The sequence below is a fragment of the Gopherus evgoodei genome, chromosome 3 (assembly GCF_007399415.2).
Source record: "Gopherus evgoodei ecotype Sinaloan lineage chromosome 3, rGopEvg1_v1.p, whole genome shotgun sequence".
NCBI lineage: Eukaryota > Metazoa > Chordata > Testudines > Testudinidae > Gopherus > Gopherus evgoodei.
In genome coordinates, this window is record NC_044324.1 from 180,339,952 (window position 1) to 180,353,993 (window position 14,042).

The following is a 14,042-nucleotide window of genomic DNA, read 5'->3' on the forward strand; positions in this document are numbered from 1 at the left end:
GTCCAGTTCCTCATGGACTTGACAGCCCCATCTAAAAAACACACCCTCACAATTAGTACCCTGTTGGCAGTCTTGGCAGAAAGGCCAGGGCATGAATAAGCTCTAAGAAGAAATTAGCATTTTGCTCGTAGAGGTGAAGCAGCTGGGTCAGGGTGGAGTGTATTGACAGTGCCTGGGAAAACTTGCATAGGACTCTCTGCTATACATAGGACTTGTCTCCAGGTGTGTCAATCCAGTGCCTTGCACAAGCACATTGCTACATTGAATAGCATGGTCTGTTTAAGGTTCCAGTAGCTTCTGTTGGGAGCAAGTTTGCCTACTCAGATTCTATGCTGAGTAGAAGGTGACATTTATAAAGCAACAAGAAGTCTTAAACCCAAGACCTATTTCAAAAAGGAGCAGAATTTGGTAGTTTACTACTTGCTTCAGAGCTAGCTGTTCATGCAGTTGGCAAGTTCCAGTGTGTCTTACAGCCGGCTAACCTATAATTAACTTTACAATAAGATAGCAACACCATCAAGGTTCCTTTAAAAAAAAAAAAAAAAAAAAAAAAAAGAGGGCTATGAGACGATACAGTACATGCATTGATTAAACTGAACCCCAATCTGATACACCTTTGAAACTGAACCCCTGTTTGAGACACCTTTCTCCTGACCTAAAATCTTTATCACAGCTCATGAGACCAGCCATTAACCAGAGGCTGACTTATCTGAGGCTAATATTAGCCCTGCCACAACCAAGCAAGAGCAAGAAATCAGATTTAAGCTTCTTTTTATCTTGCAGACTTTAAGCAGGTTTCCTGAAGTTATGAGTCACCAGTAGTGATGTGACATTAGATGTGGGATTTGCACTGATGACTAAGTAAATTTAATAGATTCTTTAGCAAGTGGGAAAAGGTGGTTTTATACACAGATTTACAAAGATAAATGCAAAATATCAGGGAGGGCTTCTAGTTTCTTGATCAATTTCCTTTTCTTGTCAAACTTTTATTTCTTGCCATGGCAGCCTGAAAAGGTGTAGTTAAGATTCTTAAGTAGAGTATTTAAAGTTTGTCTGAACTAAATGGTTCATAACAGGCTTTTTTTCAGTATGTGTGTGGCATGGTGGAGGTAACCACTTGACTAAATATCTATTAAATGCCTTGTTGAGAATAAAACCTTCTCTGCCAAAACATGCAATACCATGGAAACTAAAATCCCATTTAAGGAATAAACTGAAGGAGTTCTTGGTACAGAGAACACCTTAGTTTACATTTAATAGATTTTTACTGCGTGTAGCAAGATGTTTAATAATCCTTGACTACCAACAAGAGGGTGGAAGGAGAGAATTATTCTCACTGGGCCAGATCCTGCTCCTGTACTGTTTTTACATTGATATAATTTAACTGACATTGATGAAGCTGTATATAATTTCCACCAGTGCGAGTGAGATGAGGACCAAGGCATTTGTATCTGAATGGGTCTGAGGGGGGAGGGAGGAACAGAATACAAACTCAGTTGTTGATGCTGTATCCTTTGGGTTCTGGTAAAATCAACATCACAGGTGCTTTGTCCCACATGTTTTATTATGTCATTAGGATGCCAAGATGTACATATAGGTATAAAAACTGATAGCCAATTGGCTATCTACTGGGATTCAGGATATGTCTTATATTATGTACACATCAGACTACACAGGAACATACGAAGTGTGACACTAAGTCAGACCAAGGGTCCTCCTAATCTGGTATCCTGTCTGCTCTGACAGTGGCCAGTACCAGATGGTTCAAAGAAAAGTACAGTTATCGAACCACCTGGCTGTAAAGGAAGTTTCTTCCTTTCCGGGTCAGTTAGTGGTTCAAAGTCAGATGTCCATTTTAAAATAAATACTTTCCACCCCTACCCCTAATGCTAAGCTGAATGCCAAGGTTCTTACAGATGCAACTGATTACTGGACCAGCAGTTGCTTTTCTTGAAGTGCTCACTACATGCAAGTGATATCACATGCTGAAACATGGAACCACAAGGTGCTCCTTGTCTGGTCAGCAATAACCTCTGTCCATGGCATTGCCTGACCTAGGTACTACTCCCACTACTGATCAAGAGTCTCCTGGAAATGTCTTGGGTGGAAAATGTCCTAATTAAATTACCTTTTACCTACCTCTGAATTTGCACAGACAGAGCCTCTTCTCAGAACCCCCTCCCAGTTTGAAAATACGAGGCTAGCCTTTGTCTCTGTTGGCAGCTCACTTGTATGCTTCTCAGAGCAGCTGACCATATATTTTCTATGGCACTGATCATCCCAGGAGTGTGTTTACATCAAAATCAATAAAGTCTGGCAGCCTTCAGGGCACAGGAAGGAATCTGAGTAGGTTAGATTTGTGATAAGTTTTCAATTGTCAGTGCAGAGAACACTACCACTACATAAAGTAGCCACAAGGTTAACATAATAATAGTCATCTGACCACTCTTCATATATTTGTTTTAATTGATGTTTAGCATCCACATGCTACAGCACTGGAAACCTTATAAAAATAAACAGATGGATTTTAAATCCATTTTTTCTGAATTTTATGAAGCCCTTAAATATTCTTGTGGCGTTCCCAGCTTAGTTTCCAGGGAACCTTTTTAAAAGCATGGGCTTGAAATGTGCAATGCAAGATCACACAGCCCGTTTGCTGGGTAAGCGTGTTACGTTATGAACCACTGAAGGGCCTGGCGTGGATAAGCCTAAGTGGATACCTATTACTTTTGCTATGAAAGCAGACATCACTGTGGCGCTGCTACTCCTAAAGAAGCAGCCATGAACCTTACAAGAATGCTTCTCTCAGACCCAAAATGGCTATGAGCCTGAGCCAAGGCTGCAGTTGTACATATTCAGCACTCCTAACTTTGCTTTTATTTCCAAGCCCATCGTGAAAAGAGAGCAGGCTGGGAAAGCAAGGCAGCTTCAATTTTCGGACAGCTGACTTTGCCAGTGCGATATTCTAAGGTACATGTTGAGATAGGTATGGGCAGGAGTGAAAGCATAACATCAGAAACATCATTTGGTAGTGAATATGACTAAACCAAGGAATTCAGAAGTGCGCATGCAAGTATGTTTGAAGCCAATTGGCTGACTGGATATAGGTCAGGTTAGCCACATTTAAATAGCTCTCTCTTATCCCCTGTAAGCGGATGAATTTTGCCTCTGAGCAACAGAAGACAGTGTAGAGGTTGCACAGTGCCATGAAAGGGTTACTTGGGGGAGGGGAGTTGGCAAAGGATTTGGGCATGGAACGCAGTATTAGAGATAAAAGTGAAGATTCACTCTAATGTCGATTAAGTTGTGGTTGGTACTTAAATAGGTTCCTATCTATTGATATCTACCACCACAGGGCAGCTGCCAGGGTAAGGAAATCCAAGTAAGAGAACTATAAATATACAGGGGTGGGGTGTGGGTGTGTGCGAGCGCGCGCAAAAAGTCTACTCTGCAAACCAGCAATATGATCAGAAATGGCAGGAGCTTTCTGCATGAGAGTGGCTGTGTTTAGGCCAATGGTGCTAATGTAAAATGGAGACAGTAATAACAATGCTAAGACTGAGAAAAAAAAAAAAAGTCTTGTGGCCAGTTAAGACACAGGGTTCCAAATTCACTGATTTCCTGCTCTTACAATCAATATGCCTCAAACTTTACCCCAGGAACACTAGTATGGTATTAGGGTGACCAGATGTCCCGATTTTATAGGGACAGTCTCGATATTTGGGGCTTTTTTTCTTTAATATGGGCCCCTATTACCCCCCACTCCCTATCCCGATTTTTCACACTTGTTATCTGGTCACCCTATATGGTATTGAAAGACACCTCAGCCAGGATTCATTGCAGCATTAAACAGCATAATCTGAAGAGTTACACAAAAAACTTACACAGTCACCTAAAGATTGTACCCATTTGTCCCTTTGTCTGAGAATGCCTCTCTTATCCATGTTCCTGCGTGGATGAAACTTCACAATCCCTCCCCACACGACACAGTGGGGAACAGAACTTCTCTCATTTTGAAGGCCCTGCTATTAACATGGTGACATTTGCATTTCCTACACGTCAGCTAGAGATGCCAAGTGACTAAGCTCCTCAGCTGTCAGCCAGCATTTCGGAATTTTGCTGAAGGCTCTGGCTGAGCCCTTGCCATAATACAAAGGTTTTAACTATTGCAAATTAAGCATGAGAAAAAGCTGTGTCTGAAGCAGGAGCTTATGAAGTGGAAAAAAAAAAGTGCCCCTTAAAACAATTAAGCTGTTAGACTCCACTAATGTGCACCGCTGCTAAATATGAACCAAGAACCTTTTACCTGTCATAGCTGCTGAATAAACAGAAAGAAGATTTTAATGCCCATTAAAACCAGATTAAGATCAGCAACTTACAATAATCAGCAGTGATGAGAGACATAGTGGTGGCAGGAGGTTAGCTCTGTTTTACATTAATAGTTACATTCAGGTTTGACAGCTGTATACTTTGGGCACAACATGCCAGGAACTAAGCCTGTGCTGCTTTAAATGGGACCCTTCCTCCCCACTCATCTCCATTCACTATGTGAATGTGGAAAGCAAACAAAAGGAGAAAACTGAACAATTCTGGGCCCTCAGGTTGGGGCTTTGTGTCTGGGTTTTTTTCAAGTGTCTCACCTTCCAGATGTAGGCACTCTGGTCGCTTGAGCCACTAACCAGGAACTGGTCATCTGGGCTAGTGCTAGACTTGACATAAAAGGTGGAATTCTGGTGTCCATTGAAGACTGCCACTGAGACAAAAAAAAAGTAATAACAATAAATAAACTCAGAATGTAATTCTGGAGTTCAGCTGATTACACAAGTAGGGCTGACATTACAAGCTTTTTCTGCCTGTTCACATAGCTCAGAAGGCAGTGGTTATACAGACTCCCTTGCTTTAGGGCCCCAAGTTTCATCCACTAGCTAGCAGGAGACACTATTCCCTTTTGCTATAAACTGACCCCTCCCCAGCACAGTGGTGCAGTCATCTAATAGCTTTGTTAAATCCTCTTCTTCCCGTGTGACAGTTCCAGGCAAGGACCTCCTCTGGGCCAAGCCCAGGCCTCTCAGTCAGCCTCTTTGTCACCTATTCACAGGGCCATGAATGCAACTCTCCCCACCAACCCCAAAAGAATGGGGAACCCAGTAATTGTTGTTAGCTAAGACCTGGCTTCTACTGAAACAGTGGAGGAGGCATTTGCTCCTCCCCCTTCTTCCTGCCAGTGCTTTATGTCTTAAGGAGAATAACTTGCTGGCTCAGAGACACTGGTCGCTTGCCTATTTTTAAAGTCTCAGTAACACCTTACCTGAACTATTAAGCCATGAAACTACTGCCCTGAATAGCTGCAATCCTTGGTATGCCAAGAACCGGAAGTTCCAGCAGCCAACACGGGAGCAGGACACAGATCTAGAGTACTCGGCCACTCTGCACCCAGGCTTCTTATCAAGGTACAAAGGGCAAGTAACCCAATTTAGCATGATACGTGACTGAGGCCCTCTGCCAACACTGGCATACAGAGCTAGGAAGTGAACTGTGAACGTAGCGGTGTCTGATTTACAGCAGCAATACAGTAAGAACTTGGAGTAGCAGGTTAGCAGGAAATAGAAACTGTAAGTGGTTTCCAAGGAAGTTTGTTTGTATTTGGAGTATTTCATGAACTTGCATTTACAAAGGTCACCACATCCTGCTGGAACCTGTGGCTCTTGCCAGCTTTTGTTTCAATGCAGTGTTCAGAGTGACAGGGATGCAGCGTGAGCCTGCACTCTGGCAACAGGGACTGATCCTATTGAGGAGCCATTTCCCCACCTCCTCCAAATTAAAAGGGAACAGAATTGATTCAGACGAGCTACAAAGAGAAAAGCAACAGCAGACCCTGCTGGTTTTCTAGTTATTGAAGTCAATCTGCAAGAGTCTGCTGCCCTCTGCAGGGCTCAGAATAGGATGGACACATTCTGTTTGGCTGAGAATTCTTTGAAACAAAATTGAAAGGTTTTGCAGCCAATAATATGAATCAAGATTTGCCTCCTAATGCTGATCCGTCATAGCATAGAAGTCAATAGAAGCTAGTGACTAAAATCAAAAGCCAGACTCGAGACTGTCCTGTCCCTCTAGGACAGGGGTAGGCAACCTATGGCACGTGTGCCGAAGGCGGCACGCGAGCTGATTTTCAGTGGCACTCACTCTGTCCAGGTCCTGGCCACCGGTCCAGGGAGATCTGCATTTTAATTTAATTTACTTTTAAATGAAGCTTCTTAAACATTTTTAAAACCTCATTTACTTTACATAAAACAATAGTTTAGTTATATATTATAGACTTATAGAAAGAGACTTTCTAAAAACATTAAAATGTATTACTGGCACACAGAACCTTAAATTAGAGTGAATAAATGAAGACTCGGCACATCACTTCTGAAAGGTTGCCAACCCCTGCTCTAGGACTAGCGCTGAGTGAATAATTGATTTTGTGGCTGAAGTGAAAAATGACCCAAAAATGAATTTAGTTTTACACCAAAACTGATTTTTTTCAGATTTTTACCAAAACATAAAAACTAAACAAATTTTGTTCGGGTCGAGTAGAACCATCATTTCAAAACAAAATGTCAGTTTGAACCAGTTCATTTTGAAATGAAATCTTGAAAGGAACAGCTGACTTCCTCCATTCTCCACCTCTCATTTTTTACGTGGCTGAAACTATTTGCTGAATTCTACACTAATTCAGGAACAGTCTCCCTGAAACTGCATTTTTCTGTGAATTTACTGTTCAGCTGAAGAAATCTGCCCAGCTCTATTTATTAACCTTATACAGGAATAATAAATTATTTAGTTTTTGTATAGAATAGTATGAGTTCAAGGCTCTGTATAGACATTATCTAATTAATCTTCCTTGGGGATAGTAATCAGTGTCAACATCTCTATTTTAAACACAGGGAAATGGAGACAGAAAAGTGGAATGACTTGCCTAGAGCTGCACAGCAAATATTACTAGAACTCAGACGTTCTGTTCCACAGTGTGGGAAAAAAATATATAAAAGATCCTTCTAGACACCTCTTCAGCCAGCCTCCCAATCTTACGCCCTCCCTACAAAAGTGACTGCTATTTAAACAAACAAGACCTAAGGATGGTTGTATGGAGACAAACTGAAGATAAATTAACAAGATGGTGCTGTCGCTGGTTAGTTCTCTCCCCCACCCCCACCTCAGTCTGTACTGTTTGTTTCCTCCCCTTGGATGTAGAGCTTCACGTTTATTAGCACAGAAATCTGATCTGTGATTTCTCTTCTCCAAGTGGCCAGGCTTGCCATTCTTATGTTTCCTCTGTGCTGTGCGGTTGAAGAGACAGGAAGGCAAGACCAGCCTTGGGGAAGGGAATCTCCTTCAGGAAGGCAGCCTGGTGAAAATGCTTCCAGAGCTGAGAAATAGCATATTTGACAGCAGCAGCTACTCTGATAATATTGAGAACTGACACTACTGCTCAGCTCTGGAAGGCCTTGTCTACACTAACACTGTAAATTGACCTAAGTTATACTACTCCAGCTATGTGAATAATGTAACTGGAGCCAACGTAGCTTAGGTCAACTTACTGTGGTGTCTATACTACGCTGCATCAACGGGAGACACTCTCCTGTCAACATACCTTACTCTTCTTGTTCCGGTAGAGTATCGGAGTCGACCAGAGAGCGCTCTACTGTCAATTTAGCAGGACTTCACCAGACCCACTAAATCAATCCCCACTGCATTGATCACAGCAGAGTTGATCTCAGGTAAGCGCAGACATGGCCTGAGTGAGCTAGTGACTCCAGTCCAGTTCCTAGTTTTTATCCCAACTCCATCACGATGGATCTGAGCACATCACATCACAAGAACAGGTATTGTAATAGATGCTCTTTGTAGGCAGTCACAGAAGATACAAAGGAATAAGTAGGCTTCTCATTCCTTCAGGCAGTCCCTCCAAAACAGGGCACAAGTGATGGGGAAAGCTTGCATTGCTACTATCCACATTGTGCCTGGTAGGTGGACAAATGGCACTTCAGCCTGCAAGGGTTAAAAGACAGAATAAACTTTTCCCATCCTTGGATTCTACCAAAACTGCCAACAAACAGTTCCAATTAGTGCCAGTTGTGACGGTGGTTTCTGCGATGTGGATATCCAGGCTGAGACCAAACTAATTTCATACAGGCCACCAAATCATCATCTGTTTGCATCAACTTTACTTTCATTACTGACCTGGACCCAACTTGAACTAGATGGGCAGGAAGAGGTCTGTATCCCTTTAACAATGCCCTGAGCCATCCTGACCCCAAATTTTAGCAGGTGCCTAACTTGTGGCTCAAACTTAAAAGCTACATTTTACAGTGTCAGTCTAGCCATTTGACAACTGTTTCCACAGGTATCATTCTTACCTGGAGTGGTCTTTAAACTTGTCGTACTGAACATGTAAATATTGTCATCTGTGCAGTTAGCAAACAGATTGGTACCAGTGGAGTCCAGAACCAGACTAGAATATCCTGGAGACAGAAAGAGAAGTTCTGCATAACCAGTAATTCCAAAAAAAAACAAGTGGAAGCTTCTGGGCACAATTCTGGGCATCTCTATTACATGTGATTACTGGGATATTCTTTTTTCAGAGGGCACAGTGACTGGAGAATCAAATTTCCTAGAACTGATGCAGCATATTCTCACCGCTGAACTCTCTCAAGACTTTATGGAGAAGTTTAGAAACCACCCATCTCACCTATACGAGCCGGACTTTCAAAAGCAGCAATCTCACAGGCATTTGTAAAGTTGGATTTACAGGGGTAACAAGAACATCCAGATTTATACACAGCAAAAGATTAAATAAATAACCACCAAGAGTTTTGGAAGGAACACAAAACTCCATGCTTCAGGGCATAAGTCAACCTCTAACTGATTAGTTAGGATTCCAGGGTTAGGGAAAAACATTTCCTGTGTGCAGATTATTTCATAACTGCCTGCTGCAGGATTTCTTTCATCTTGTTTGGAAGCAGCTTGTACTGGACTCTTACTGTCAGAGACATGATACTGAACTAGATGGAGCACTGGTCCGATCCAGTATGCTATTCTTGTGGAGTTGGGATACAAGGATTTTAATCAATGTAAGTGCAGAGCAACAGAAACAAAATCAAGATTTTTATAATAAGCTGGGCCTTAAAGTGAGGTTCTAGTCAAGAAAGCTACCATGTAAAAATAGCATCCTCTTATTCAGTAGATCTGCTCCTTGTGTATATTCAGAGTTAGAGCTGCTTACTTTTCTGGCCAACAGAAGTTTTACTGTGTTGTACTCCTGTTGGCTCTGCTGAGCCCACACAGCAAAGAGAGAAGGAGCTGAATTTGGTTTTAGCTCGTTCATCGTCACCAAGTTAGCTAAGTTCAAATTGCAGGACCATGTTCTCCACTCAGTTACTTTTGTGCAATCCCACTGGAAAGACTCACAGGAGTTATTATTACTGGTTTGATGATACAGAAGCAGGAGAAACAGCTTGACTTTCAGATCTCTGCTTGAATTTATGGTGCTGGCTGTTTTAAAAAAAAAAAAAAAAAAAAGTCCTGCTAAACCAGGCCAGTCAGATCTGGAAATCACTGACACAAGACATGAACCCCCTCCAAGCCGTCTTTTTACATCATTTTTCAGATCAATCTGCAACCTTGAGGAGTAACATCATTCAATTGCTTACCCAGTTTGCGAGTGCTGATCCCAGGGTAGCAGAATGACTTGAACGGCACCGGATCCTGCCGATACATGGTGTAGTTCTTGCGCAAGTCCCATACTTTGATTACACTGAAATTCAAGATACAGGCATCTCCTTCTACATCTGCTACACAGAGCTGATAAATTTCAGAGTAGCAGCTGTGTTAGTCTGTGTATCCGCAAAACAAACAGGAGTACTTGTGGCACCTTAGAGACTAACAAATTTATTTCAGCATAAGCTTTTGTGAGCTACAGCTCAGTTCTTCGGATGCATAGAATGGAACACACAGACAGGAGATATTTTTACGTACAGAGAAACATGAAAAGGTGGAAGTATGCATACCAACAGCAAGAGTCTAATCAATTGAGATGAGCTATCATCAGCAGGAGAAAAAAAAACTTTTGAAGTGATAATTGAGATGACCCACAGAAGGTGTGAGGAGAACTTAACATAGGGAAATAGATTCAATTAGTGTAATGACCCAACCATTCTCAGTCTCTGTTTAAACCTAAGTTAATTGTATCTAATTTGCATATTAATTTGAGTTCAGCAGTCTGTCTTTGCAGTCTGTTTTTGAAGTTTTTTTGTTGCAAAATTGCCACCTTCAAGTCTGTCACTGAGTGGCTAGAGAGGTTGAAGTGTTCCCCCACTGGGTTTTGAATGTTATGATTCCTGATGTCAGATTTGCGTCCATAAAGAATAAATGGACACAAATCTGACATCAGGAATCATAACATTCAAAAACCAGTGAGAGAACACTTCAACCTCTCTAGCCACTCAGTGGACAGACTTGAAGGTGGCAATTTTGCAACAAAAAAAAACTTCAAAAACAGACTGCAAAGACAGACTGCTGAACTCAAATTAATATGCAAATTAGATACAATTAACTTAGGTTTAAACAGAGACTGAGAATGGTTGGGTCATTACACTAATTGAATCTATTTCCCTATGTTAAGTTCTCCTCACACCTTCTGTGGGTCATCTCAATTATCACTTCAAAAGTTTTTTTTTCTCCTGCTGATGATAGCTCATCTCAATTGATTAGACTCTTCCTGTTGGTATGCATACTTCCACCTTTTCATGTTTCTCTGTACGTAAAAATATCTCCTGTCTGTGTGTTCCATTCTATGCATCCGAAGAACTGAGCTGTAGCTCATGAAAGCTTATGCTGAAATAAATTTGTTAGAGCTGATAAAAGCATTCTACAGCAATTAGAGAATGGCTCCCCACCACTTGTATCCAGAGAATCTAGAAATGCAGCATGACTGAAGCAAACCAGAGCAGAGGCCTGCTCAGAGAATGACAACTGAGATTGCTGGGCTAGACAGTGGAGTCACTGGCTGCCTTTCACTTTCCAGAATGTTCTATTTTTGCAACCAATATAATATATTTAAGGCTAAAGCATGGAAGTTTTCCAGTTCAAGAATTAGGTTTCAGAGAGAATCGAGATGTAATTTGACCCAATGAGATAAAAAACTAAGTTAATTTTCTCAGATGAAAACTAAAATAAAGAGGATGCATTGATATTTTGATAGTCATACTGAAAAAGCCCTTCAAGCGTCTTCCTTGGTCTGTGTCATGAAGACCCTGACCCAGCAATGAGCTCCATGCAGGTGGGCCCCAGCCCTGTTGACTTCAGTAGCACTCTGCCTGTGTGCAGGGATCTGGCCACACAGAGGTGATTGCAGGATCAGAGCCTGAGAAGGTAATCTCCATATTAACCAGAAGGACAGTTTATTAGCACTCCAACATATACCAACAGACCTTGCACCCCAAAAATGCACCCTCCGTAACTCGACAGTTATTTATCCTGCACACTCACACATATCCAGCTGCAGCTCATTATCTGAAGAATATTATTTCCACCCAGTAGCCTGACAGCGTCCCCTAAACAAAAATGGAGGTGCTAGAACAGTTAAATCAGCATCCATCTGGTACTTGGTTATGAAGCTTGAAAGAAAACTCAATCACTTGTCATGAATAGCAGCAATACCTTGGGTTTGCCATCACAACCCATTTTAGGACACCAGGCTTTTAAAGAGATTAGTCACATAAGGCCCATAATTTTAACATACCTTTACAGGAGTGCTCTTTCTATGCCAATTTTTAAAAAAAAAAATTCATGGCTTGCCCTACTAATTTAAATCCCCGGTAAGGAGGAGTAAGAAACACATTCAGAACTGGTAATGCAATCCAGCAGACTCAGCACCGGTCTGGAGTCAGAAGACCTCCTAGGGTCTGTCTATACTGCAATTAGACACCTATGGCTGGCCCACATCAGTTGGCTCAGGTTCATAGGGCTATAAAATTTTGGCGTAGATGTTTGGGCTCAGGCTGAAGCCTGAGTTTTGGGACCCTTTACGTCACCTGGTCCCAGAGTCCAGACTCCAGCCTGAGCCATCTACACCACAATTTTACAGTCTCACAGCCTGAGCCCAAGTTAGCTGGCATGGGCCAGCCACAGGTGTTTAATTGCAGTGTAGACATACCCTAAGTGATTTGGGGAAAGCCACCTAGCTGCTCTTTGCCTCTGTTTTCCCACCTGTAACATGGGGGAAATGCTTGCTCACCTTTGTAGAGGATTTTAAACTCTACAGATGAAAAATTGCTATTATAGTGCATTGCTTCCTTAAAAGAGATGCTATCCAGTCTCATTTAGATCTAAAATTAACATTGTTAGAGACCTTTCTGATCGGCAAGTAGAGTGAATTTCCCTACGCAGTTAAACAAGGCATCTCAACCGCCCACGTGCCAGAATACCAGAGCCTGAGCTTGCCTCCTGTTAGAACCATTCATGGCTCTTATTGTCTACTCAAGATTTTGTTAGATGGACAATCAGTAACACTTGAGATGGTCACCAGCAACTTACTCTGATTCAAGCAATATGTAAAATCGACTGGGACCCATACAATTTCTGTTCAGTTTCTGCCCATGCCGCTGAGAGGAAAATTCAGATTAACTCAGAAAAAAAAATTCATTCTCTCTCTCCTTACCCATCCACAGCTCCTGCAGAGATAAGGGTGTGTTCATCTTGAAGCAGCACCACTGTCACACTCTGCTGGAAATCCTAAAAGGAAAAAAAAAGCTATTTGTTTTCTGTCAGAGTTTGTAGAGATTCTCTGCAAAGTTCAAGGACAGCATGAATGTTTGGAAAATCAGTTCACTCTCCCTCCCAGACAGACAATTTCTGAGTTCTGCCAAACTGTTAACCAGCCTCAGTCTTGCTCCAGTAGCAGCTCAGTTCTTGGACTCCACCACAGTCACAAAGTTTTTGTTGCCCAGCAATTTAGTCACTATAGAGGAGGCCCAGGAGTGCTAGCAGCAATTTAGGACACCAGGTTCTGATCCTGCAAGCGCCCCACAAGTAGAATTCCCACAGAGGTCAATGGGATTGGGCTCAGATTTGAAAACACCCCTCACAGATTAGACATAGTAGAGCTCTTGCACCATGATATTTAGAGGATGAAGTAGGCACAACTCTTACTCCTATGAGTTATAAATATCAAAGCATGACAGTGTGAACAGCTTCCCGAAAAAGCCAATCTTAGAAGCCTAGGTATGGAGTAATGATCCTGCCAAAGTAAAAACACAAGCGCATACCCGGCAAGGAAAGAACATGTGGTTTGCTCAAGGATAACTGGATCTCATAGTTAATTCCCCATACAGGTGACCCAAATTGATCACAGCATCTGATTATAAAACAACGATAGAGATCAGGCTTTGAAGAATATATGTTTATCAGTATTTCTGTCCCATTCAAACTAGATAGCTCTCCCCAGTTGAGATGCTGTCTTGTTCATTACTTTGCAAAGCTACCACAACACAAAATGCTATTTTGGGAAGTAGAGTCCTAAATTTCTTTCACTTTCCAAATTCTTACCACTGAAGGGGCAAGTCCTCTGAGATTCTGCTTTTTCTTCTTTGGTTTGGAGAGTATCTGCTTGTCTACTATGTTGTGGGCTCCTCCAATTTGATTCACCTGCCTGTAAAATCCATCTGAAAGACAGTTCCAGGAAGCCTCACTTATTACTGCTAGATTAGCTCCCATTTATAGCCTTTGTTTTAATAAAAATAGACACGAAGTGGAAATACATTCTAGGAAATGACTGAGAGTGACCTTTAGTTTCATTCATATACTCTGCAAACAAGCATTTTCAATTATTTCTAATGCTGAATAGAAGCAGGAAATAAAGAACATGAGCATATATTTGCAACAGCTGCCACACAATCAGGACTCTTCAACAGGTTAAATTTTTCCTGATTAAGTGAAGTGCAAACCATGGTTAGCCCTTTAGGACAGTGAGTTCTACAATTAATTTCACTAATCAAGTA

The 14,042-nt window shown here is 41.7% G+C and overlaps 1 protein-coding gene across 1 annotated transcript in view; it reads right to left on the minus strand.

Moving 5' to 3' along the window:
- The window catches only part of DTL (denticleless E3 ubiquitin protein ligase homolog), a 37,477-nt gene that overhangs the window by 12,011 nt on the left and 11,424 nt on the right, over positions 1-14,042 (minus strand). Inside the window, exons 7-11 of the mRNA XM_030557563.1 lie at positions 13,591-13,706; positions 12,704-12,777; positions 9,696-9,799; positions 8,403-8,507; positions 4,641-4,753 (exon numbers count right to left, since the gene is read on the minus strand). Coding sequence (XP_030413423.1) covers positions 4,641-4,753; positions 8,403-8,507; positions 9,696-9,799; positions 12,704-12,777; positions 13,591-13,706 — 512 coding nt within the window. The remainder of the gene's footprint in view (positions 1-4,640; positions 4,754-8,402; positions 8,508-9,695; positions 9,800-12,703; positions 12,778-13,590; positions 13,707-14,042) is intronic.